General features: G+C 55.4%; 1 protein-coding gene across 1 annotated transcript; it reads right to left on the bottom strand.

Moving 5' to 3' along the window:
- Positions 1–1,202: 1,202 nt before the first annotated feature.
- Positions 1,203–23,487, bottom strand: plekhm3 (pleckstrin homology domain containing, family M, member 3). The gene is made up of 7 exons (XM_067261019.1): positions 22,967–23,487; positions 18,640–19,659; positions 10,922–11,067; positions 10,559–10,752; positions 7,113–7,176; positions 2,636–2,793; positions 1,203–1,552 (listed from the first exon to the last, which is right to left on the bottom strand). Exons 1-7 carry the CDS (start codon positions 23,454–23,456, stop codon positions 1,393–1,395), a joined length of 2,232 nt encoding a protein of 743 aa, XP_067117120.1. The 5' UTR covers positions 23,457–23,487; the 3' UTR covers positions 1,203–1,392.

Raw genomic sequence — 23,487 nt, 5'->3', positions numbered from 1 at the left:
AAGTAGGAAGGAGGAAAAGGCAACAATGCAAAAAGCAATATTATTGCCCATGTACTATACATAGTTCAAGTCATGAAGAATCATTTTTGCGTGTCTGCATACACACACACACACACACATCTTCACCATAAGAAGTCCTAGGTGTAGGTTCTCAGAGCTTCTGGCTACGGCTCTCAGGTACAGACTGATATGGAACCTTGACAGGAATTCTGAACAGGTATTTTCACCTGTTTGAATATATACAATGAAACAGGTAAATTATTCGAACCAATCTTCCATCAATCTACTGGTAAAACCCATTCAGTGGCTTAGCATCCTTTAACATGCATAATAGTGCAAAAACATTGGAGGGGAATGGTGCAAAACAAAGGAGGAGGAGACCGAGGAGGAGAGTGGAGGAGGCGGAGGGGGAGAAGGAAGGCGAGAGGGAGGGAGGAGGGGGAGAGGGAAGGAGAGGGAGGAGGGGGAGAAGGAAGGAGAGGGAGGAGGGGGAGAAGGAAGGAGAGGGAGGAGGGGGAGAGGGAAGGAGAGGGAGGAGGGGGAGGAGGAAGGAGAGGGAGGAGGGGGAGAGGGAAGGAAAGAGGGAGGGAAGAGGGGGAGAGGGACGGAGAGAGGGAGAGAGGAGGGGGAGAAGGAAGGCGAGAGGGAGGGAGGAGGGGGAGAGATACGTTTAAATCAGCATCCAGTGCTAATCAAACGTCTGAGCAACCCCATCCACTGGACCCAGCGGAGAACATGGGCAGACAGGCAAACAGACAGGAGGCCCAGGGTGGTCTGGGGGGCTAGAGGTCATATCTAGGTCACACGGGTCCTCGAGATGAAGACAGATGATGACATCATACAGTCTCTGTTACCAGCTGTTGCTCTCCACTCACAACCATCTGCTGGGTTGTCTGGGCCGGTCATGCCCTCAGGTGTGTGTGTGTGTGTAGCCGGCTGGCAGAACATACAGCTGCAGAGTCATTCTGGAGGGGTCTAGGCCTTATTTCCCTTAGAGAGTGTGTGTATATATATATATATATATCGTAGTACTAGTAGTAGGCCCTCTATAGATGAAAGCCCAGGTTAAACAGGGAGAAAAGTTCAGGTTCCTCAGTAGAAGGTTCGTGTCCATCTCTCCACACCTGAGAGACCGGGGAAGGGTCAGGTGCTTCCTCACCCCAGGTGTGTCACACACGCTCCTGGCTCCGCGGGGTCGTCATCAGCGCGTGCGGACCAGGGACCCTCCACAAGCACGCGCTTCATTTGACTTTGTAAATAGCAGCCCGGTTGAGACGGGATGCCCTACGGTCCTATGTGTGAGAGTGTGTGTGTGCGCGCGGGTCTCAGAGCGCGCATGTGTGTGTGCGCGTGTGTGTGTGTGTGTGTGTGGGGGGGGGGGGGGTGGAGAGATCAGGTGTCCTGGTAGGGCAGCTCGAAGCAGCCGGGGGTGTGGTCGTCAGAGCTCCAGAAGGAGGAGGGCCTCTTGTGGAGCTCCCTGCGGACGCAGCGGGGACACGGCTGGGCGCGCTGGCGGCACTCGGTGTGGAACACGGCTCCGCAGCCCTCGCACCTGGACACACACACACACGCACGCACACACACAAGAAACCCTCTGATGATTGTGCACTCCAACCCTGTGTGGGGACTACGCTACTGTGTGAGCTGGGACACTGCTGCTTGCTGTAGCCAGCAGCCTAGCCTAGCCCAGCAGCCTAGCCTAGCCCAGGCCAGACCTAGCCCAGGCCAGACCTAGCTGACCTAAATCTCTGGATCGGTTCCCTGCAACACCTCCATGGATCTAATCTGGTGCTCCGAGGAGATAGGAGCAGATAAGATGTCAGGGTGTAGGGTTTCGGAGGGGTGGCATAAGCTCATGCTTATCAGGATCTGGTGAGGACTGGTCAAAGTCTAGGCTGGGACAGTGCTGTTGTCTCGTGATGTGCAGTGGTGACACTGCTGTCAGTTTATCCTGTCATAAAGTCATAAAGCTAGGCAGGGAGCCGTTGAGGTGGGGCTTGGCCTGTCAGTGTCATGCAGTCATTAGCTCGACAGAGTCCGGGAGGAGGAAGCACATATGGAGGGCTGGCGTATCCTATCTAAGCACATATTAACACAGTCACTTGTGCAAACACACCCACGCTTGATGATACACACATACACACTCACCCACGCGCACAATCAGCCAGGCATGTGTGTGTGGAGTTTATTGGAGACAGACACTAATGATGATGGATCCATCTGACCAGTCTCTATCTGCCTCCCTTCCCCTCCCCTCCCCTCTCCTCTCCTCAGGCGTGTGAACGAGGCCCAGGCTAGCTGTTATCAGTGGCCTGGCATGAGCTGTGGAGGGGGCAGACAGGGCAAGGCGCTAGGAGGGATTAACTGTCCCTGTCCAGCAGAGTACCAGGGTTGTCACACAACACAGACCCCCCCTGCCAGTCCCATTAAGACCCCCCCCCCCCCCCCCCAACCACCAGACAGGGGTGTTGGAGTGAGGCTCCCATGGCCAAGGGAAAGGGTTCACCTTTCACCTTTAGCAATGGACTTACCACACAGCTATTAACCATTCAAGCAGAGCCAGGTACGCCAATCCAATTAGAGGATGTGGATTCCTGCCTGGCCGGACTAGCCCCGCGGTAGTGTCAGCACTCACCTCTTGGTGGCGCTCTCCTGGAAAGGGTAGATGACCTGTCCGTTCTGACACATCTCACAGATGAAGCCCTTCTCCCTGCACAGGCTGCAGCTGTACACGTGGGAGCTGGCGAACTTGATGACCTTGGACAGGAAGGGAGCCATCTTCCCATCGATCACCTGGAGGAGAGGTGGAAGACAGGAGGGATGGGAGGAGAGGAGGAAGACAGGAGGGATGGGAGGAGGAGAGGTGGAAGACAGGAGGGATGGGGATGGGAGGAGGAGAGGAGGAAGACAGGAGGGATGGGAGGAGAGGTGGAAGACAGGAGGGATGGGAGGAGGAGAGGTGGAAGACAGGAGGGATGGGAGGAGGAGAGGAGGAAGACAGGAGGAATGGGAGGAGGAGAGGAGGAAGACAGGAGGGATGGGGATGGGAGGAGGAGAGGAGGAAGACAGGAGGGATGGGAGGAGGAGAGGTGGAACACAGGAGGGATGGGAGGAGGAGAGGAGGAAGACAGGAGGGATGGGGATGGGAGGAGGAGAGGTGGATACATTTTGGTAAGCAAAATATACACATCTTATTGCATTTTTCAGGATTGTCCTGGATTTGACAATTAGGACCAGTGCGTGGTTGGAATGTCATGGGGTGTAGCATGAAACGTTAAACTGTTTGAAAAAGGGAGGGCAGAGAGTTCTTGTCCTCGCCTCTCGGTGGGACGCTGCTAAGGTGGGGGACGGCCAGGGAAGAGAGTTCACGTCAGGAATTCACATCAAACCTAATGACCGATCGCTGAGAAAAGACTGGAGAGGCTAAGGGGGTGGAGGAGAGAGAGAGAGACATAGAGAGAGAGAGAGAGAGAGAGAGAGAGAGAGAGAGAGAGTCATTTCTGGGGTCCGTTTGCAAAAAAAAAAAAAAAACGTGAATGCCATTTACTGGCCCGGCGTAGTTAGACATGGGTAGAGCCTTTGAAAGGGGCTTGTGGGAGAACGTGCTTTGTGGGCTGGTGAATGGGCCGGGGAAGGGGCCCAGACCCCCAGAGCACACTCACCCCAGGGGCAGGGACAAGTGGCTACACCTGGCAGCACCATGGCCCACCAATTAAAGAGCCTGCCAGCATTCTTCAGCCTGGACAAGGAGGGCCCGCAGAAAAGAGGGGAAGACAGAGGCAAGGAGTGGCTGAAGGAGGGAAGGGTGGGGAGGGGGGGGAGGGGCGGGGAGGAAGGGAGAGAGAATGGAGGACCACCCCTGCCCCTATAGCGCGCACACACACAAGCATGTGCCCGTCTTCAAGCACACACACACGCGCAGGGAGGATGATTGGATGGGGAGATTTCAGACCACCTTGCACAGCGTAGGCTATCTTCTATCGTAAATGCCATCATCCATAATGGCTGGACCAGAGGGCACAGCAGACGTAGTTATACTGAGAGAGAGAAACAGTTCCCCGGGTACTCCCAACGAAGTATGCCAGAGAGGGGACCAGGCCCGTGAGCCGAGGTGAGCACACAGAGAATACCGGAGCCATCCATCACCCTCACACCCGCTCCCCCCTCAGTTCTCCACCCCTCCCACAGCATCATAAGGAGCCATCCATCACTCAGACCTCCCCATCACCCTTCCTCTCCTTTTCTAATTTGGCCTCAATCTCCTCAGATCCCTCCTTCACCCCCCCCCCCCCCGCCCCCCTCCAGCACTGTGTTACTCCTCCGCTTTCTCTTTCTTATTCTCCCTCTTAATTTCTCCCTACGTACCCTCTCTCTCTCTCTCTCTCTCTCTCTCTCTCTGTCTGTCTAGCCCGGTACTTCCACGGACCGCAGGCAGGCAGCCTGTCTCTACACCGGGCCACACCAGATGATGTATGTGGCCCCTGATCGATGGTGACATGGGGAGTAATTAAGAGGCTCTATAATGTAACCGGGCAGAATGAGACAACTGGCAACAGGCTCTGGGTGGCTGACTGATGCTCTGGAAGGAATGAGGGTGGAAGGGGGGGAGGGGGGGGGGGGATGGAGGAAAATCGAGAGATGTGTTGAAGCAAGCCAAGAAATGTAATGAAATAAAGGACAGAGGGGAGATAGAGAGAGAGAAAGAAAGAGAGAGAGGGACCAGGACAACAAAGGGAAGGCGGGGTGTGAGGGTGAGTCCGTCTGCAGACCTGGTGGACCTGTGACTCCCCCTCAGTTGGTCCGAGGTGTACGGGGGGGGGGGGGGGGGGGGGGGGGGGGGGGGGGGGGTCTTCGAGAACAGCAGCTGGCTTTGCAGTGTCAATTGTGGCCATTTGCTGGAAGAAAACCTCCATCCCCCTCTTCCTCCCTGCCTCTCCCTCTCCCCCAACCTACTTCTCAACCCCGCTACTTTCCAAAAGCCCCCCCCCCCGCCCCCAGTTTCCTTCCAGAAAACACTTCCCTAAAAGCTCCCTTTTTCTCTCTCCATTCAGGCCTTCTACCAAAACGCTTCCCCTCCTTAACCCTCCCTCCCCCCCCCCCCACTGTCTCTCAATCCCCCCCGACTCCCCCCCCCCCCTCTTCAGTGCCCTGTGCGGGGGGCTTTGTGGTCCCGGGCTCCTAAATCCTCTAAAAGCTGTGTTTAGCAGCCGCTGCTGTGGGCCTCCTCTCTGTGTCCGGGTGCAGGGTGGGCTCTATTAGGGGGCTCAGAGAGCCTGCAGGATCGCACCCTGAAAGACAGGCTCAACTCTGTTTGGATAACACCCTCCCTGACACACACTCGCCAAACAGGATTACCACCACACTCCGCTGGGCACTCGCCCTCGGGTCGTGTGTACTGTATGTGTGTGTGTGTGTGTGTGTGTGTGTGAGAGAGAGTGTGTCTACGTGTTGCAGCCCAGAGGTAAGTGTGAGCATGATGGACTCTAATAAATGTGTGATCGTGTGTGACATCGACATCGGAATAATCCATTTATAAGCCCCCCCCCCCCATTTTTTTTCCAAGTAGAACAAATCCTCATCTTTATAAAAGGGCTATCAAACCCAGGAGCCTGGGAATTCCTGGCCGTGCTAGAGCAGCCCTGGTGCGTGTGTGTGTGTGTGTGCGTGTGTGCGTGTGTGCATACCCGGGCGTCGCTGTGGGAACCTTCCCCTCCAGCACGTATGCGAGTGTCACACGGGAGCACGCTCAATGCTCCTTTGTCCCGCCCCTCCAGTTGTTTGCAGTTCGATGGCAACACTATCACCCGGGTACCCAGCTACACGCCATCCAATCAGCCACCTCCCACGCCCCGGCCACGCCCCACGCACACGGGCAGAGCCAGTGGACACACAGAGGCAGCCTTGGACAAACAAACGTGTCCGGCGGGGGTCTGGAGGCCTGAAAACAGACTGTGCTCCAACCCCAAGGCCTGCTGCGGGCCTGGGGGGGGGGCCGGCTGGCAGATCTCTTGCAGACTGATGAAAGGCCCTCCGCTACTCAGGAGGAACTGGAGGAATCGGTGCTCGCTAATACGGGAGAGCCAATGAAGCGTCCTGTGAAGAGCGAGTGAGACAGCACCGAGGGGAGAGAGAGAAAGGGTGAGCATGTGGGCAAACTCGGTGTTAATTGAATCAGTCGGGTTCCGAAAGCGAGACTGCCGGCTCCTCATTCAGTCGGGACGAGCCGGGGTCGCTGAGCTGCCTGATTGGAGGATTGGGACTAGAGGCGGGGTCTTCACCACCTGTGATCCACACGTCCCCCCCCCCCCCCCCCCCCCACAGAGGCTTGGAAGTAGCCCACCGGAGGATGTGATGAGTGACACACACACAGAGTGGGAGAGTTAGGGAGAGCAAGAGAGAGGGAGAGAGAGAGAGAAAGAGCAAGTGTGTGTCTGTGTGTGTGTGTGTGTGTGTGTGTGTGTGTGTGTGTCAGGCCTGGGGATGTCGGGAAGAATGGGGGACTGTCAAGCTTTGTTTTTCTGCCTGTTGATTCTGAATGTGTGCAATTAGTGAGGCGGCCAGGGGAGAGAGAGAGAGAGGGGGGGGGGGGGGCCTCAGTCTCTCACAGTGAGAGAGGAGAGGACTAGCCCAACACTGTGCTGCTGAGAGACAGGGCCGGGGGAAGGAGGAGAGAAAGAGGGAGGGAGGTAAAGATGGATATTCCAAAATGTAACCTCCATTCAGTCATTCATGGCCCCTCGACCCCATTCACAGCCCCCTACGTGGGCTAGATGTAGCTGGAAGGAGAAGGGGCAGGCTTTTCAGCATTACTCAGTTACTGGAAAGGGAGAGCATATCCAGGCACTTACTGCATAGTACAGTTGTCCAACACACACACACATCCCCTTCTCCCAGGGCCCCACAGTGTTAAAGAGTTGAGGTGTGAGAGACACAGCACCTCTTCACATGGGCAGCTGGTCTAACTCCACAGCCCTGTCTGATTGACAGCAGGGGGAGAGGAAACATGTACACACATACATACACACATACACACACACACACATACATCCACACTGTAAAGGCATCTTGCGGCTGAGTATGTGCTACTTGACGTGTGTGTGTGTGTGCCTTACCTGTTGCAGGTCAGCCAGTGAGTACAGGTGAATGTGCTGGAGCAGGTATTCTCTGGGGAAGATCCTGCACAGGCAAACAGACGACAGCAAGGAGTCATCAATCTCTTGGGTCCAGAAAGGATAACGGGATCAAAATGATCCACATTGAAGTGTTGCATCTCTCCTTCAGTGGTTTGAATGAAGATAATCTAGGGAATAAAGCTCAGCCGGATTCCACAACAACTAGATCCATAAACATGCTCCTGTTTCATGCTGAGGCTGCATCTAGATGAGGAAGAACCACGCACACAGGCCTGCCGCATAATACACACACCAAAAAGCTCCTGATGACACCTGACCCTCGTGTAACCATGACAAACAAAGGGCCTAGAAATTGCCCTGGAAATGGGGGTTAATTTATAGTGGAGTGAAGCATGCTGGGGCCTGAGTAAGAGGTGAAGAGCAGCAGCTACCCCCCCCCCCCCCACACACACACACACGTTCGCTGTTCCCAGCCTCTCAGTCCACACACCACGCACACAGACACACAAACGCACTCTCACTCACCCACGCTTGGCTAAATTACAACCCAAGGATCTATAGACCCAGAGAGTGACATAGCGAGAGAGGGGAGTGGAGAGGAAGAGGGGAGAGGGTTAAAGATGGAGTTGGAGAGCAATTTATGTACACTCTACACACACACACATACAACCCTCACTCCTAAGTGAGAAGAGACATGCTGCTCTCTGCCCATAACAAACCACATGCTAGTCTCTGTCCTTAGGGAACACTTTAAACGCGCATTGGTCTGTATGTTAGGTGTGCATGAAAGCATGAGTGTGCAACACTATTAGAGAAAGCATTAAGATATGTGTGTGGGTGTGCCCATTCACCAAGCAGGAGCTGCGGTCATTATGTGAGTGAGTAGGATGGCTGGGCTCCAGTCGAACCCCATTCACAGATCAGCCCCAAGCCTCATTAGCCTCTGTGTTCTTTAAGCCACTAATCTGACTGATACACACACACACACACACACACACACACAGGCACCGCACACACACACAGGCTGGGTGGGCGGGCTGTTTGTTTAGCTGAAGATGAATTCTCTTTTCTCATGTTTATAGGCTTTTCTGGTCATTAGAGACACCGAGGTGGAGGGCGTTCCTCTCTTTGACCTACTAGGGTCACCTCCCCTGCTACAGCACAGTCACATCAGGTCTTACAGGAAAAAGGAATACCCTTTTATCAGGACTTGACTAACTACATAACCGCAGATAAAGCCTAAGAAACACATGCTGGGTGGAGGTGGAAAAAACAAACCCTGAGCCCGCTGATACAGTATCTGCAGCAAGATTTGAAGGTGTTAAATCGAGGAACTGATACCAGTGGGATAGAGGCGGTAGACTGGGGCCGAAGTTTGCTTGTGTATGTGTGTATAGCGGGACACCACTCAAGCTAGTCTCCACTGTCTCCAGGCTAAATCCCCCCCTGAGCTCTGGGTGAGGACTGCCCGTCTCTCTCTCTCGACGACCCGTCTTCCTGCGTGTCTGAGACGGCCTGTCGCTCTGACTGCCCGTCTCCTCTCTCTCGACGACCCGTCTTCCTGCGTGTCTGAGACGGCCTGTCGCTCTGACTGCCTGTCTCTCTGCGTCGGTGGGAGCCCATAGATACAGGCCTGGCTGACAAACAAGAGCAGCTAGGAGACCTTATCAGTGGTGACACCCCCGAGCCCACATCACATGTAAACCATGCCCATCACACACACATATTTCTGTTGCACTCTCTCCTAACACACACACACGGGCAGAAACATAACGGCTGTGTTGATTGTTGCTGTTGGTATCAGTGCTAGGTCTCACCACACCCAGGACTGGGGGCTCTGGCCAGAGCAATGTGGCCTGATAAGTATTATTTCGTGATTTCCACGGGCTTCACTGGTGTGCAATGAAGGAGTTTCTGAGCCCTTGTGTGTGAACGGGGAGATTAACCCTCCTGCAGAGGGGTGTGAACGCAGTGTGAAGTCAGTCCCACGTACGACTGAGGGAAAGCATCTGTGTTCCTCGCCTGAGTGTGTGTGTGTGTGTGTGTAAATCCTGCACTGTAGTCAGTGAGCTTGAGCGCGCACACCAACACACACATGTGGTACAGTTTGACTGTGTGTGGTGTGTGTGTGTGTGTGTGTGTGTGTGTGTGTGTGTGTGTGTGGGGTGTGTGTGCGCGCGCGGGGGGGGGGGGGGGGGTTACTGCTGGGGTTCAGACATGGGTGTTAGATCACAGTGGTGGGTGTGGGCTGTGACAGCTCTCTCTCCTCTCTCACAACCCCACTGTAAACACACTCCAATATACCTTCACCCCTCCAGGCTGGTCTGGGACCAGACATTCCAGTCAGACCCAGTGGTGGGTATAGCTCTGGACAGAGCCTGGAGCAGCAACGCTCCGCCCCAGGACGCCCAGTGCAGGGCCTGATCAGAGGCCAGGGGAGGTGAGGGATGGCTGGGGGAAGGTTTTAGCGCCACCGGCCTCATTAATCCTGCCGTGTTTGGAAGTGCGGGGCATTAGCCGCCGCGCGCTAATGGTGTGCTGGTAAACACTGGCCCCGGTGATGCTCCTCATGCTCCGGGGTCGCCGTCCGCTACCGTAAACACACCACCGACAGATCCAGACCAGCCCCCCCTCCCCCTGGCTCATCCCCTGGCTCTGGGCAGGGCATGGCCCGGGTCTGGACAGCTGGATCCTCTCTGTGGAACTTGGGGGGGGGGCACGTTAAAGAAATAAGGATGGGTGTGGGCACCGCACCACTACACCAAGGCCCCCGGCAGTCAGACGGACGCCCGTGTGAGAACACGCACGCAGGCCGTGTCACAGGGCCGTGACGGGGAGGGAGAGCTTCCCATGCGGGGCGTGGCTCGCCGGCCGCTCCGGCGGAGCTTGCGGGGCGCCGGCAGGGTCTGTGCGACGGCAGACTGGAAGACGGTAGGGAGGTGAGTGAGTGGGTGGGTCTGTGAGGAGGGGGAGGGGCTCAGACAGGAGTAGCCTCAGGCAGAGCAGGGGGCATTCATCAGCCCCCCAGACATGCCTTTTAGTGAATACTTCCCCTCATATAAACACATGGGACCCCCCCCACACACACACACACACACACTTCCCACCCACCCATCCTACATAGCTCAGACAGAAAGAGCACATGAGACAGGCCTTCACACACACACACTGCGCGCACGGAATCAACAGTGGAGCTTTCAACAGACAACCTAAATTCCACCCTGCTGTACAGTGTTCCACCTGCTCTGTACTCCCCCCCCCCCTCCCTCCCCGGACTGTTATCCTCATCCTCCATGTCTCTGTCTGGGTAAGGGGGGGGGGGGGGGGGGGGGGGGAGCTGTCTCTCTCAGATCAAGTCTTCCTACGCTGGGTGCCGTGTGTGGGGGGGGCACACGTCTGTGTGTGTGTGATGGTGTGCTGCCGACCTGCGGCGCAGGTCCTCGGCGACGGCGGCACGGCAGCTGAACAGGTAGGCCCGCAGGGACTGGAGCTGCTGGCGGAGCCGGAGCACGGCGGCCAGGCCCGGGCTGTGCTCGTACAGGCACGGGTTCAGCTGATGCACGTCCAGCAGGGGCTCCTCCCACACAAACTCCAGGAACTCCTTCGCCTGCTTCGACACCTGGGGAGGGGGGGAGGAGGGTGGAGGGGGAGTGTATTTGTGTCTGCGTTTTCCTGTGCACTGGGTACGGGTGTGCGTCCGTGTGAGTGTGTGTACGTGCGTATGAGGGTGTGTTTTTGTGTGCGCGTGTAATCCATGTGTTCCTGTGTGTGAGTGTGTGTGTGTGTACCTTGTGTCTGCTGGTGTCCCAGTTGTGCAGCAGGCGGGCAGGGATGAGGAAGAGGTTGTCCTGGTGGCAGCTCTGACAGTAGTACCAGCCACTGTAGAAGCACACCTTGGCCTTGCCCCGAGACAATCCCACCGGGCGCTGGCAACCTGGGAGGGGGACATAAATCTGGTTCACTTCTGCACAGGGGAAGCAGGTCTCACTGTGTGTGTGTCCCAGAGTGCAGCTTACCCAACCGAGCTCAAAGGTGAACGACAGCAACTCTATAGACAGATTGGTCCACTGAGGTCACTGACACGAGGCGTGTTGACCTCAGGTGAGCAGGGTCGCAGGACGGGGGGGGAGGGGGGAGGAGGGTGGGTGTAGGGTCAGCTTAATGTTTAAGGGGTTTAGGGTTCTGTGTCTGGGTCCCTTAACTCGGCGTTAATGTATGACCGTTTATAGACCCCCCCCCCTTTAAATACCTTAGGATCCAGCCAACCAAGAAGACCAACATCCTCACCTACTAGTCCCGGTTTCATATCTTTAGTTCAAAAGGAGCATAGCTGATTAGAATTGAAAAGGATAAAACAACCACTTTGAGTCACTACAAGGTTTGGTGTGGGACACTGAATGAGGTTAGTTCAGAACCCGGCGTGTTGTGCACGGATCGTCTCTCACATCAGCCAAGTCCCCGGGCTGATGTGAAGATCACAAGGTTTCCACAGTCCTACCCGTGCAGTAGTCACAACAGAGCCCACTTCAATGACTGCCTGTGGAATAAACAGTGGAGAGGTGGATCCTCGGCTCCATTCATCCCCTCGGCGCTGCTCCCCTGTGCTTTGTTTCTCTCTCCCTTTCTAGTTCCTGCTCTCCCCCAAACACCCGGCCCGTCCGGGCGACAGACGCGGCGCTCGCCAACCCAAACAGGTGACCGCGGCAGGTGTCCCTTATCCCCCCCCCCTCCCCCGCAATCTGGGGGAGAGTGTGGGCACGGGACGGCACAGCCGGGAAAAAAAGGAGGGGAAGAAAGGAGAGGAAAGAGAAGGAAGTGTGTGTGTGTGGGGGGGGGGTGCAGACTTGCAGGCTGCCGTCAGTGGAGCGTGGCGTACGTACTCAACAGATGCATGAGTGAACGTGCGAGAGGAAAACAGAACGAGAGGGAGAGAGAGAGGGAGAGAGGGATTAGAGAAAGACAGAGAGTTGAAGACAGAGAGCTGGAGATAGAGCGAGTGTGCGTCTCCAGGGATGTAGGCCAGCGTGGCACCAGAGGAGCCCCCCTTATCAGAGTCTGGGATCTGGGAGAGCCACGCAGCCCTTGATACCAGCAGACCACCGTGGCCTTGCTCTGTCTGATTGGCCCTTGCGGTTGTTATGTAGTTGGAGTAGAGGAGGAGGGGGGAGGGAGGGAGGGGAGGGGGTGACAAACATAGATTCAAGGCACCGTTCCAGAAACACGGCGAAAGCACCGAGGCCGCCTGACGTGAAGAAAACCAAAGTGGCAGCACATTAAGGTTTCAGTGTGCGGATGGGGGTTACACATGTCCACATGTCACCAGGTACAGAATGGCTGGCGAACATGTGTCATCAATGAGTTTACGTCAGATATAAATATGGCCAAACATAGCCTTGGTCAGGATGTCTCCATTTAGTGGTTACCTACAAAATCACCATAATGCCTCGTTTAAGCTCCTCTTGAACTGCTCGACTGATTGGAACCTCCTCTGCCGTACAAGACGCCATGTTGTTAATATGAGTCAGTTATAGATCACTAAGCAGGGACGGCTGTACTTGTGTTTCCATGGGAGGGAAGAGAGAGGGCAGAGGGGAAAGAGAGAGAGAAAGCGAAGGAGGGACACGGAGAGAAAGAAAGGCTATCCTTCTGGGCCCTCCAAGCCCAGATCCTCAGGTCCAGTTCCTAAACGCAGTGGTCGGACCAGCTGAGGTTAGCGACCAGCACCAGGCCAACTGGGTCTAATGTAAACTTGAGGTTTGTGTGGGGCAGGGACGCCCGGCTATAAAAGGGTGCCGTTCCTCCATCTCCCTCTCCTCCCCTCCCTCCATCAGGCCTCTCTTTCCTTTCTCTCCTTCCATCACCTCTCCTTCTTCTCCCTCTCTCCACTCTCTCTCTCTCTCTGCCTCCATTGGCTCCTGTGGTGGGGTGAACCACTGACCACGCGGTAGGGTGTCGTGTGTCCCAGCTGTCCTGTAATCAGCGTAGCAGCGCGGGGCAAACCCACACTAACCACCCCCGTTCTATAAATAACACACGGTCCACCCCCACAAACCCATGCTGGCCTCTGGGCCCATCCAACCCACTCCACCACCTCACAGCCCCAGCCCCAATAGGACTGGAGTCATTTAGAGCTAGTTTAGCTCAGCTTCATTGAGGTAAAGGGCAGCGTATTCGTGGCCCCTACCTCCACAAGTAGACAGACTCGGGCGCGTGCTGAGCATCGAGAGAACCAGGCCATTTCCTGGTGGTCTGAGGCATGTTTTGGCCTACCGTGAACAGTCAACTTAACCAGCGATATTACTATTATATTATTGCAACATGGACGGAGTGGAATAACTGTGACTGACTGTTCTAGGGGAGTCAGGTGGCTGAGCGGTTAGGGAATCGGGCTAGTAATCCGAAGGTCGCTGGTTCGATTCCCGGCTGTGCCAAATGACGTTGTGTCCTTGGGCAAGGCACTTCACCCTACTTGCGGTGCACAGCAACCACCTATATCTGTCGGCTTATCGAGCGATATCAAATTTTAGACCAAACGCCTGGCAAAACAGACTGTGAGGGAACAGGAAAGCCTTTGTGTGTGTGCGCGGGCTACGATCGGTGTATTCCTCGTGTATTTTCGAGAGGGGTTTGCGTATGCAAACGCTCGGGGAGGATTCTTCGGGAAAAGGAACATTCTCAGAGGTCTGACATGGGAGTCTAATTCCCCAAACGGTCTCAATCCGCCGCTGGGCAGGACTCCTAGACAGTCAGGTGACTCCAGGGAGACACCCAAGGGTACAGAGCCCTCTGGCTCCCACTGAGGATAGACAAAGGACACCTCCAGCTTTGTGACTGCTGACCTCCTGTCATGGCCGGGGGCCAGCCCAAGTCCCGGTCACTGTCCAGAAGCGCTGTGTCACTTCTGGGAAGGATCTGGCATCCGGCACGGCGAGGTGACCGCTGTGTCATGTGGTGGTTGCGGGCGGCCTCGCGCGTCTGCCGCTGACAGGAAGGAAACCCAAAACAACAACTCACACTGAAAACAATCACAAGCAGCGTATGGTCTGCTGGACCTGCTGGGGCCTTCACCAAACCACAGCTAACAACATCACACTGCACAGAGAGAGAGAGAGAGAGAGAGAGAGAGAGAGAGAGAGAGAGAGAGAGAGAGAGAGAGAGAGAGAGAGAGAGAGAGAGAGAGAGAGAGAGAGAGAGAGGAGGGGGGTGGGGGGGGGAGAGAGAGAGAGAGAGGGAGAGAGAGAGAGGGGGAGAGAGAGGGGGAGAGAGAGGGAGAGAGAGAGAGGGGGGAGAGAGAGAGAGAGAGAGAGAGAGAGAGAGAGAGAGAGAGAGAGAGAGAGAGAGAGAGAGAGAGAGAGAGGGCCATTCTACAGCCCTGCCAGCAAGAGGACAGGTTAAAGCTGGGACACACACACACATCATGGGAACATGCCCTGTGGAGTGGCCATACAGTGGGAGACTGTTGTGAGATCCGAGCAGGGAGTGGCAAATCTCAGGCTCTCACCGCCCAGAGGCCAGCCCAGAGGTTCACCCCAGATGCTCCCATGCAGCGGTACCCCAAAAAGGCCTCCCTGGAGCAGAGGGGAGGGGGGGGGGGACCCCAGGTGAACTGGGACTGAAGCACAGGGTTCCTCTCCAGGGAGATTCCTAACCCACTGAGGACCCTTTTCAGCCCTTTAGTCCTCAGCCAAGCTTTCAACTGTCCCAGCACTTAGAGCCCAGCGCCTTGAAGAGGGACATGGGTTACTGTGTGTTTGTGAGGGTGTGTGAGAGAGAGACAGAGAGAGACAGGGTAGAGAGGGGGAGGGCATTATGACAGCAAAGACAAGAGGCCTGTCTTTGATGTGTCTCACTCATGCGGACCAAACACTCGAACGTGCGCACAGAGAGAGAAAAGCATGGGAGACTGTGTGAGAGGGGGAGGGGGGGGGGGGGCTGTACAGACCATCTTTTGATGTGAACACTCCTACTTTCAGAACCCCACACCTACCAATTCCCACCCAGGCCGGATCTTTCTCAGCCCCTCTCGGTCCTTTTGCTCCAGGACGGTCCCCCTCTTCTCCCCCCCCGCCCCCCCGCCCCACCCAGAGACCCTGGCCCCAGGACCCTGTGAATCTGAACCAGCTGAATGACGTGGGGTCAGGACACCTGGGGAAACGCATTCAGCATCAGAGGACTTGACAGGACAGTAGTGCGGGTGTGTGTGTGTGTTGAGGTGAGGGCGTCTCAGGCTTCAAACAGACACCGGCCACATCCTTGAAAAATAAAACTCCCTTGTTACTGCCCAGTCGAATAAATGTTGCTCATTAAATTCAATTTTCCGCTTGGTTTTTGATGTTATATCAACAATCAGTCTTTATCGGTAGGGGCGGGGCTTAACATTCACTCTACAGACTTGAAAGACGTTCAAAACAACAACGACCGCTGAGCAGGTGCCACAAAGGGCTGACCCCGATGTCATCATCAGCACATCCCACTGGCCTGCTTTCAGAAACACCTCTGCTTTCTGAGAAACCCAATTTCCCACTCCAATCCCAGACACGGGCTTCACGTAACAGCTGTTAGATGTTAACTTTGGACCGCAACAGCTGTTTGACGTAGTTCCAGCACCACGCGGACGGACGTCCAGTAACGGCCGGGAGAGCGGTTTGGCTGCTTGGTCAGCCCCAGCGAAGCCGTCTACCTCACCGCAGGTTAGCAGGCCAGTGGAACGCTGGGTCATTAGGAGGGTCTGGAGGCAGAGCATGGCTCTGGATTCTCCCCCGACAGCCCCCACTAACTCTCTCACATCCCTCCATTTCTTCCCCTCACCATCACTGTGACACGCTTTCTTTCTCCCCCCCCCTCTCTCTCTCTCTCTCTATTGCTCTCTCTCCCTCCCTCCCTCCCTTCCTCTCTTGACACAGCTTGCCTTCTTTCTCTCACGTTTTCCCTATTGCACCCTTTTAATCCCCTTCTCTTTCGCTCCCTCGCTCATTCTCCACTCCGTCCTGTCCTCGCTCCCTCCTCACCCCGTGCCCTCCTAATCCCTCTGCCAGTGCCTCAGAGGCCAGGGCTATTTGTTTAGAGGAGGCCATTAAAGTCTAATACAACAAGCTGGCCCCTGACTCTCAGTCCGTGGCTAAGTGACTGGCTTGAACAAGCAGTCAAATGGAAACTGGCACCGGACCAAAGAATGAGGGGAGAGAGGGCTGGGGAGGACGGGAAGAGAGGGGGAGAAAGATGGAGACTGACGGTGATGGTCTGAATGTAGAGGGTGAAAGAGAGACAGTAAGAGGAGAGAGGGAGATTGATAATGAGCAAGAAATGGAGAACATAATGAGCAAGAATAATGAGCAAGAAATGAAGAAATGCACAACAACAAAAAAGGAGTAAAAACCGTTTGGCAGAAGAACAAAAAGGCAGAAGGATAGAGAACGAGAGAGAGCGAATAAGAGAAATAGTTCAGTGAACACGATGAGAGCAGGGAGAGACTGAGAGTCTGAATGAGAGAGAGAAAGAATAGACGCAACAACAACAAAAAAATGAGAAGGGAAAAAAAAGGAAAGTAGAAAGGGAGGAATAGGAAGAATGAATGAAAAGAGCTGTGCAGTGAGCCGGCTGCATCCAGCTGTTTCTCTCTTTGGGGGTGGACACGTTTTAATCACAAGCCCCTCTGTCCAGGCCCTCAATCAAACAATTAGCTTCCGCATTGACCACAGCATACTGCACCCTCTTTCATGCTAAAAAAGGGGATTTTTGTCTTGCGCTTCATCCCGGCCAATTATTGTCAGGTGCCCGCTCTCCTTGTTCATCCGGCCTTTCAAACGGCCTGCATTAATAGGCCAGTTGTTACAAGGCAGGAGGAGGGAAAGAGGCTCATTCAAACCTTTTTGGACAGCCGGGGTTTCACACCCAGAAAGACCAAACAAGCAGCCGACCATTTACTGAGCTGTCAGGACAGCCTGGAGGAAAGACCAACCAGAGAGACTGGAGCAGCACAGAGATACCACAGAGAGAAGCAGTGGTATCACTTTATGGGGAAAAGATTATATCTCCCCGGTTTGAATTGTTTGTATACAGGACACTGGAATATCCTGCACGTCATCATTACTTTGTTAAAACAACTGTGGCTAGTATGTTACCTCTAGGGTGCATGGAGCAACAAGGCTTTTATTCCACAGTAGAAAGACTAGCAACAGTAAAAAAAACACACACTCAAAACAGCTAACGTGACCCAGCTCCCCTGACGGGGGCAGGGCTGCTGCGTCCTGGAGACAGGGGGGGTCCACAGGGGGGGTCCACAGGGGGGGTCCACAGGGGGGGTCCACAGGGGGGGTCCACAGGGGGGGGGGTCCATGACCTGCCCCAGGGAGATCAGCTTGTGCTCTGGGCTCAAAGACCCAGCCAGGGGAGCAGACACCTTGATCCCTGGTAGTCCTCCGGACCCGTTTGAAGCCAGCCACAACAAAGCTGCCACCAAAGGCAGTGTCGCTAGGCACCATGGGTAATGCCATGGTTGAGCTATGCAGTTTAAATAAATAAAAACAAACAGGGGCGTGCATGAGTGTGTGCATCAAGTATAATTCTAGGCTATTCTAAGCCACTGCTCTCAGTTGAGAACACGGTTCAGATGGTGTCCTTTGAAATAGGGTGGAAAAGGGGTGAAATCAAGGATGACAGAATGGGAGATAAAAAAAAGTAACTCCCCTGCCCAACCCCGAACCTCTAACCACAACCCCCCCACCCCCCCCGTGTGTGGAAGGGTTAGTGGAATATAATTTTCTCCCAGTCTGACAGTCAGATCCTCACGTCAGTTCCTCTGTCCATATCCGTCCTAAGATGTGGACAGAGGAAGGGGGGCAGGAACACAATCCTACTAGACAGCCCCCGACCCCGGCAGCCTGTCCTCTGTCAGCCCCCCCCGGGGGGAGGGGGGGGGTGAGGCGCTCCGAGGGGTCAGGGGTCAGGGTGAGCCTGAGGGCTGGTCCCTCCAGACAAACACTCGCTCCACCTTAGCAGACCCACGGAGATCCACCTGGCAGATACAAGCCGCTCGTTGCACCATCTCCACATCGTTAGCTGCTCATCACGCTGCTCTCTGACACGCCGAGCCTGCTAAACACACTCATTAACACTGATAAGCTGGTTTGCGCAAACCCTACGGACAGGTCTGGGCCAATCAGTCTACATCTGGGGCGCTCGGCTGTCATTCTTGGTGGAGGAATCTAAGGAGGAGGGCAAGTGTTTTAGATAATGACGGTCACCTCGTGTGTCAGGGTGGACAATGCAATGGGATGGGTCTGTCTGACAAGGAGTCAGTGGAAGATATGGCTGGATGAACCAATGTGTGGGGAGGAGTGGGACATTGTGGCTGGAGTAGCTGTGTGTGTGTGTGTGTGTGTGTGTGTGTACGCCTGTGTGTGAGGGAGACAGACAGTCAGTCTTGAGTTTCTGTGCTCTGTGGGATAAAGGGTAATATGTGTGTGTGTGTGTGTGTGGGAGTGCCGGGGGAAGGTCATTTACACACCTGCACACCTGAAGCTTTGGGTGGTGAGCCCCTTCTCCACAGCCAGGCAGGTGAGGATGCTGAGAAAGCTGGTGGTGACCGACTGGCGCTTGGCCCTCTGGGCCTCCCTGTGCCTCCTCTCCCTGGCCGGCCTGCTCCTCAGCAGCGCCCCCCCGTCCTCCCCCTGGGGCCGCTGGACATCCACCGCCCGCCGCAGGGCCTCTATCCAGTCCTGGGCCTTGGGTTGGCTTTCCGCCCGCAGATGCAGCACCTCGCTGGGGAACACCACCTGGAAGCGGGCCGAGGTGCCGGGGCCGGAGGTAGTGGCGTCCTGGTCCTCGTGGCGCTGCACAGCCAGGCAGGAGGCCAGCTGGTAGCGGAGGACAGGCTCGGACACGGGGCCCCGGCCCTCGGTGGGGAAGGCCCGCAGCGAGGAGCGGCTCAGCACGAAGGTGAACGCCCGCCAGTTGTTGAGGTCGGTCAGCTGGTGGAGCAGCCCCGCCTTCAGCACGTCGGCACAGCGCTGGGTGAAGAGGGGCAGGGCGGTGGGCCGGGCCGGGGCGGCCCGCGGCGGGGGCTCCTCCCCGGGAGGCGGGCTGTCGCCGTCGAGCCGCAGGTCCAGGCCGGAGGAGGAGGAGGGGGAGGAGGAGGGCGACATGGGGGTGTGCGGCGCCTCGGCCGGCTGGTTGTCGGCGCGGGCGGGGGGCCTCGCGGCCAGCACCCTCTCCCAGATGAGCCGGCGCCAGTCCAGCGCCTCCCACTGGCAGGAGGCGCGCAGCTGCAGGCGGGTGCTGTTGAAGAAGAGAGCCTGGAGGACGCGGCGGTCCTGCGCCTGGGGCGGCGGCGGCCCGCCCACGCTCTGGCAGTGCGACAGGGAGTAGGCGGTGCCCAGCTGCCGGTTGGCGCTGCTGTCCAGGTCGTAGAGGCGGAGCTCGCAGGGGGTCAGCTCCACGTGGCAGGCGCCCCAGCGCCCCTTGGGCCCCTCGCGGTGCTCCATCGGCCCCTGCTTCACCACGCTGCCACTGCTGCTGTCCTTGTGAGCTGGAACACACACAGGCGGGGAGGGGCGTGTTAACCATGCCTGGAGCTACACACTCTTTCATATTGTACTGCAGTGAGACTTGCAGAGGGCAGAGAGGGCAGCGGATGATGGGATGTGAAGTGCTTGAGAGGGGGTGGGAAGGATCTGCTGGCAGCCACACACACTCCATTACTCTCTTATCATTCCATTTCATCTTCTAAACCCACCACACCATCCATATTACTAGTTCGATTAAACAGGACTGTGTCGTACATACTGTAGTAGTGTGTGAAAACTAGAAAACGACAGACTTCTCCCACCGAAAAACGACTCATTTACAGTTTCCTAGAGGTTTCTAGAGGTTGAGATATGGGCCTGGGAAGGGAAGGACTGGCACTCAAAGGTGTCTGCTTCAGAGAGGCCAGACCATGTCTAGGAGTCAGTGGTTCGTGCCCCTAACTACTGGCACCTATCTGTCTCCTTCAGCTCAAACCGCTTACACAGCTTTTCTTCCAACTTCAATTAGTGTGACAGTGTCGCCACCGAGGAGCTGTAATCTGACACGCACTTCCCCCGTCCTCACCATATATCTAGACCCAACACGGACGCAGGCCTTTAGATATGAGCTATTATATTTTGCTTGGTGATAACAGCCCATGGGACTAACATGAGACTCCTTCCTGTGACCTTAGCAGGAAGTGGCGGCATTGTTAGAGGGGTCGCTGTGCAAACACGCGGCCCAGGAGAAAGGGCTAATCTGGGGCACGCCCTGCCCCCTCGGCCCTTCCTCTCTCCGGGCTGCTCCTTTTCGCACACGCCCTCCTTTATCTCCCTTCCTCTACGGAGCGGTCCTACTCCTCGCATCTCGCCTGTCCGCTTCCCGCGGCGGGCTGGACTCGGGGTCACGTAGGCGCGCGGTGAGAGGGACAACAACGAGGGGGGGAAACTGGGAGTGTAGCTCCCTCGATCGGCGTGACGATTTGGCCCTGCGAGACACCATCAGTCAGCGAATAAGGTAGAGGCAGCTGGGTCACATGACTCTCTTGGCGAGCCTATCAGACAACGCAGTGGACTACCTGATTAGGTGATTGAGTAGCTGATAACCCTGGGTTGCTATGACGGCCCAGTGTGTGGTGTGATGCGAGGACTCACTCGTTTATGAAATGGTAGAGTGGGGCATCTAGTTAATGATACCCTAACTGCTTGTGAGCAGTCACACACAGTCACGCACATTTAACTACCGACGGCTGTATACACTTAGTGACTAGGTCAATTAGGAAACCAACCTAAATACAAATGGCTTTCAAAGGGTAATTTACCCCACCCCTTTTCTGTGACTAAAATGTGCTGGTGAGTGTGTGTCCCATCAATCTTATGCAATCTAATGCTAATAGAGAAGGCGACACCGAGTCTTCAACTTGCATACTAAAAACAACTCATCTCACTTCAGGCCACTAATGAATATGCAAATGAGTTTGAGAAGCAATTGGGATTCTGTCTCAGTTGACATGGCATTGGCAGTTGACATGCTCGAGGGAGTCTGAATCAGAATTAGCGTGCCTGCGTGCGTGCGGGAGAGTGAATGTCGCTCTGTTCAATTACACTTTGGCGGTGTACTGTGACCTCACGCTCCAACGGTGCTCTGAGAGTTAAACACACACACACACATACATGCTAGAAGCCAGGCCTGCAATCAAAGCTGAAATTCTGTTCAAAAACCACCAACGCACAGGCCCGGGAGCTCGTCCTGCAGAAGCCCTTTCCTCTCCTCCTCCTCCTTTCCTCCTCTTCCCCCTCTCCTCCTCCTGCCCTCCTTCACCTCCCTGCCCATCTCCTCCTCCTCCACCCCCTCTTCCTCGATCACCCTGGAGCTGCTGGCTGGAGAGAATGTGACAGTAAGCACTGGAACAAGGACTATCCAGGCTATAATTTGAGGGACGTTTGAAGCTGGAAAGAGGGAGTACCGGTCCAGTTAGCACACTAAGCAGAGATGCCAGAACTTTCTAAATGCCAGAGAGGACAGCAAGAGCAGTCCCTCACTTCTACCAATACCCCGACACACCCAGAAGTGCAGGAGCCAATCATAACATAGCTGGTGCTATTCTGTAACTCTGGCCTTCAAAAGCACTTTGGACCCCCGCTGGTTTCAGAACACTAAGGCCTGACTCGACCTAACCCAACCCAATCAGGACTGCCTACCAGAAAGAACTCCATTCAGCCATTCAGGAAGATTATATTACCCTCAGCAGTACCTGAAAGCTGAAGGTTGTTCTCTCTCTCGCTAACTCTCTTCGTTATCTGCATTTTGCGCTCTCCGTTTCCATCTCCCTGCCTGGCTCTCTGGTTGACTGGCTGGCATGGTGCTGGAGCCAACAGATCCATCAATGTTAGGGGTTGGATCGCAGCAGAGAAGCCCTTAAATGTCACCTGGGAGGCGGGGCTGAGCTAGGCGTGGGCTGGTTAAGGAGGGAGAGCCTGGGGACAGGGGGCTCTAGCATGCTAGTGGTTCCAATTCCCTGTTGTATCCTAGTCCTACACCCCCAAATTAATCGGTGTTTAAACAGTAGCGTCTGTGTGTGTTTATGTGTTTGTGTGTCTGTATTTGTGTGTGTGTCTGTATTTGTGTGTGAGTCTGTGTGTGTGTGTGCGTGTGTGTGTGTGGGGGCTATGAACTGGCCATTTTTGTGTATTTATAAGACTGCAAAATAGTGTGGATAGTCATAGGCAACGGATTCCATGTCTCAAACTAAATGGATACATTGCATATCCACGATTATCCTCCATTATCTAGAAAGCATTGTCAACCATAGGCTTAATGACAGGCAGGAAGAATCATCTCCTTAGAGCGCATCTGCTGGTAATATAAAAGCTGCTTTTACCACCCCTGTGTGGTCTGTCCCTCCCTGTTCTCCAGTCAACTCATAATGCCTTTTCACACACATGCTAATCCTGCTAACATTAGGCCTAATTGGGCCCCTCTCTGATAGCCTCATTAGTGACAGGATTACACGCCATTATCTTCTTTAGGGTGGATTTCCTCCTCTCCTTGCCTCGTCTAAACAAACAAACAAACAAACAAACAAACCAACCCACACTAAGCAAATGCTGGATCCTCCTCACCAGGTAAACATCTCTAGATGCTCTGCTGCTGCTGATGGCTTCAGAGCAGCTGTGTCATAATAACAGCGATGCGGTGATATTGTCCTCAAGGTCCCAGTTGTTACGTATGTTTTACACCGAGTAAGTTACGCGACGAAATGAGACTAACGCAGAAAAACAGAGACAGAGATGATAGAAGAAAACAAAGACACAGGAAGACAACCTCACCTTCTCTCTGGTCCTCCAGTGCCATGTTCTTCAGCGTGTTCTTGTCTACGGCTGGCAGACCGTTATCAGTGTATGACGGTCTGTAGTTGATGTCGGAGCGGGAGCGGTTGTGCCCGCGTTGGAAGGCAGCGTTGGAGGAGGAAGTGTTGTTGCCGTCCTTGGTGTGGGCGGCCAAGTCGTTGGTCGAGCGTGCCCGGCTCCTCTTGCCGTGCCTCAGGCCCAGCACACTGAAGGCAGAGGGCTGGTCGGACCAAGCCAGGCTCCGGGGGCCAACCTCCACCTGCTCCCTCGCCAGCAGACCCCACACCCCGCTGGAGCTGAGCTTCCCCAGGGCAGAGGAGGACACATCCTGCAGCTTGGCTTGCCTTATGCCGTGTTGTTCCTTAGCCTGGCTCTGACAACCTCCACCCTGGCCCCCATCCAGGCAGTGGATGAAGTCCTCCGTGGCCTCCAGGGCAGGGCTGATGTCTTCCACCTCCAGCCCCTCCATGGCTCTCCCAGGCTGGGCCCCGTGTGGATGG

The sequence above is a fragment of the Osmerus mordax genome, chromosome 2, assembly GCF_038355195.1.
Source record: "Osmerus mordax isolate fOsmMor3 chromosome 2, fOsmMor3.pri, whole genome shotgun sequence".
Lineage (NCBI taxonomy): Eukaryota > Metazoa > Chordata > Actinopteri > Osmeriformes > Osmeridae > Osmerus > Osmerus mordax.
Note: the sequence above shows the minus strand (reverse complement) of the source record. Positions and strands in the feature narration are given on the sequence as shown.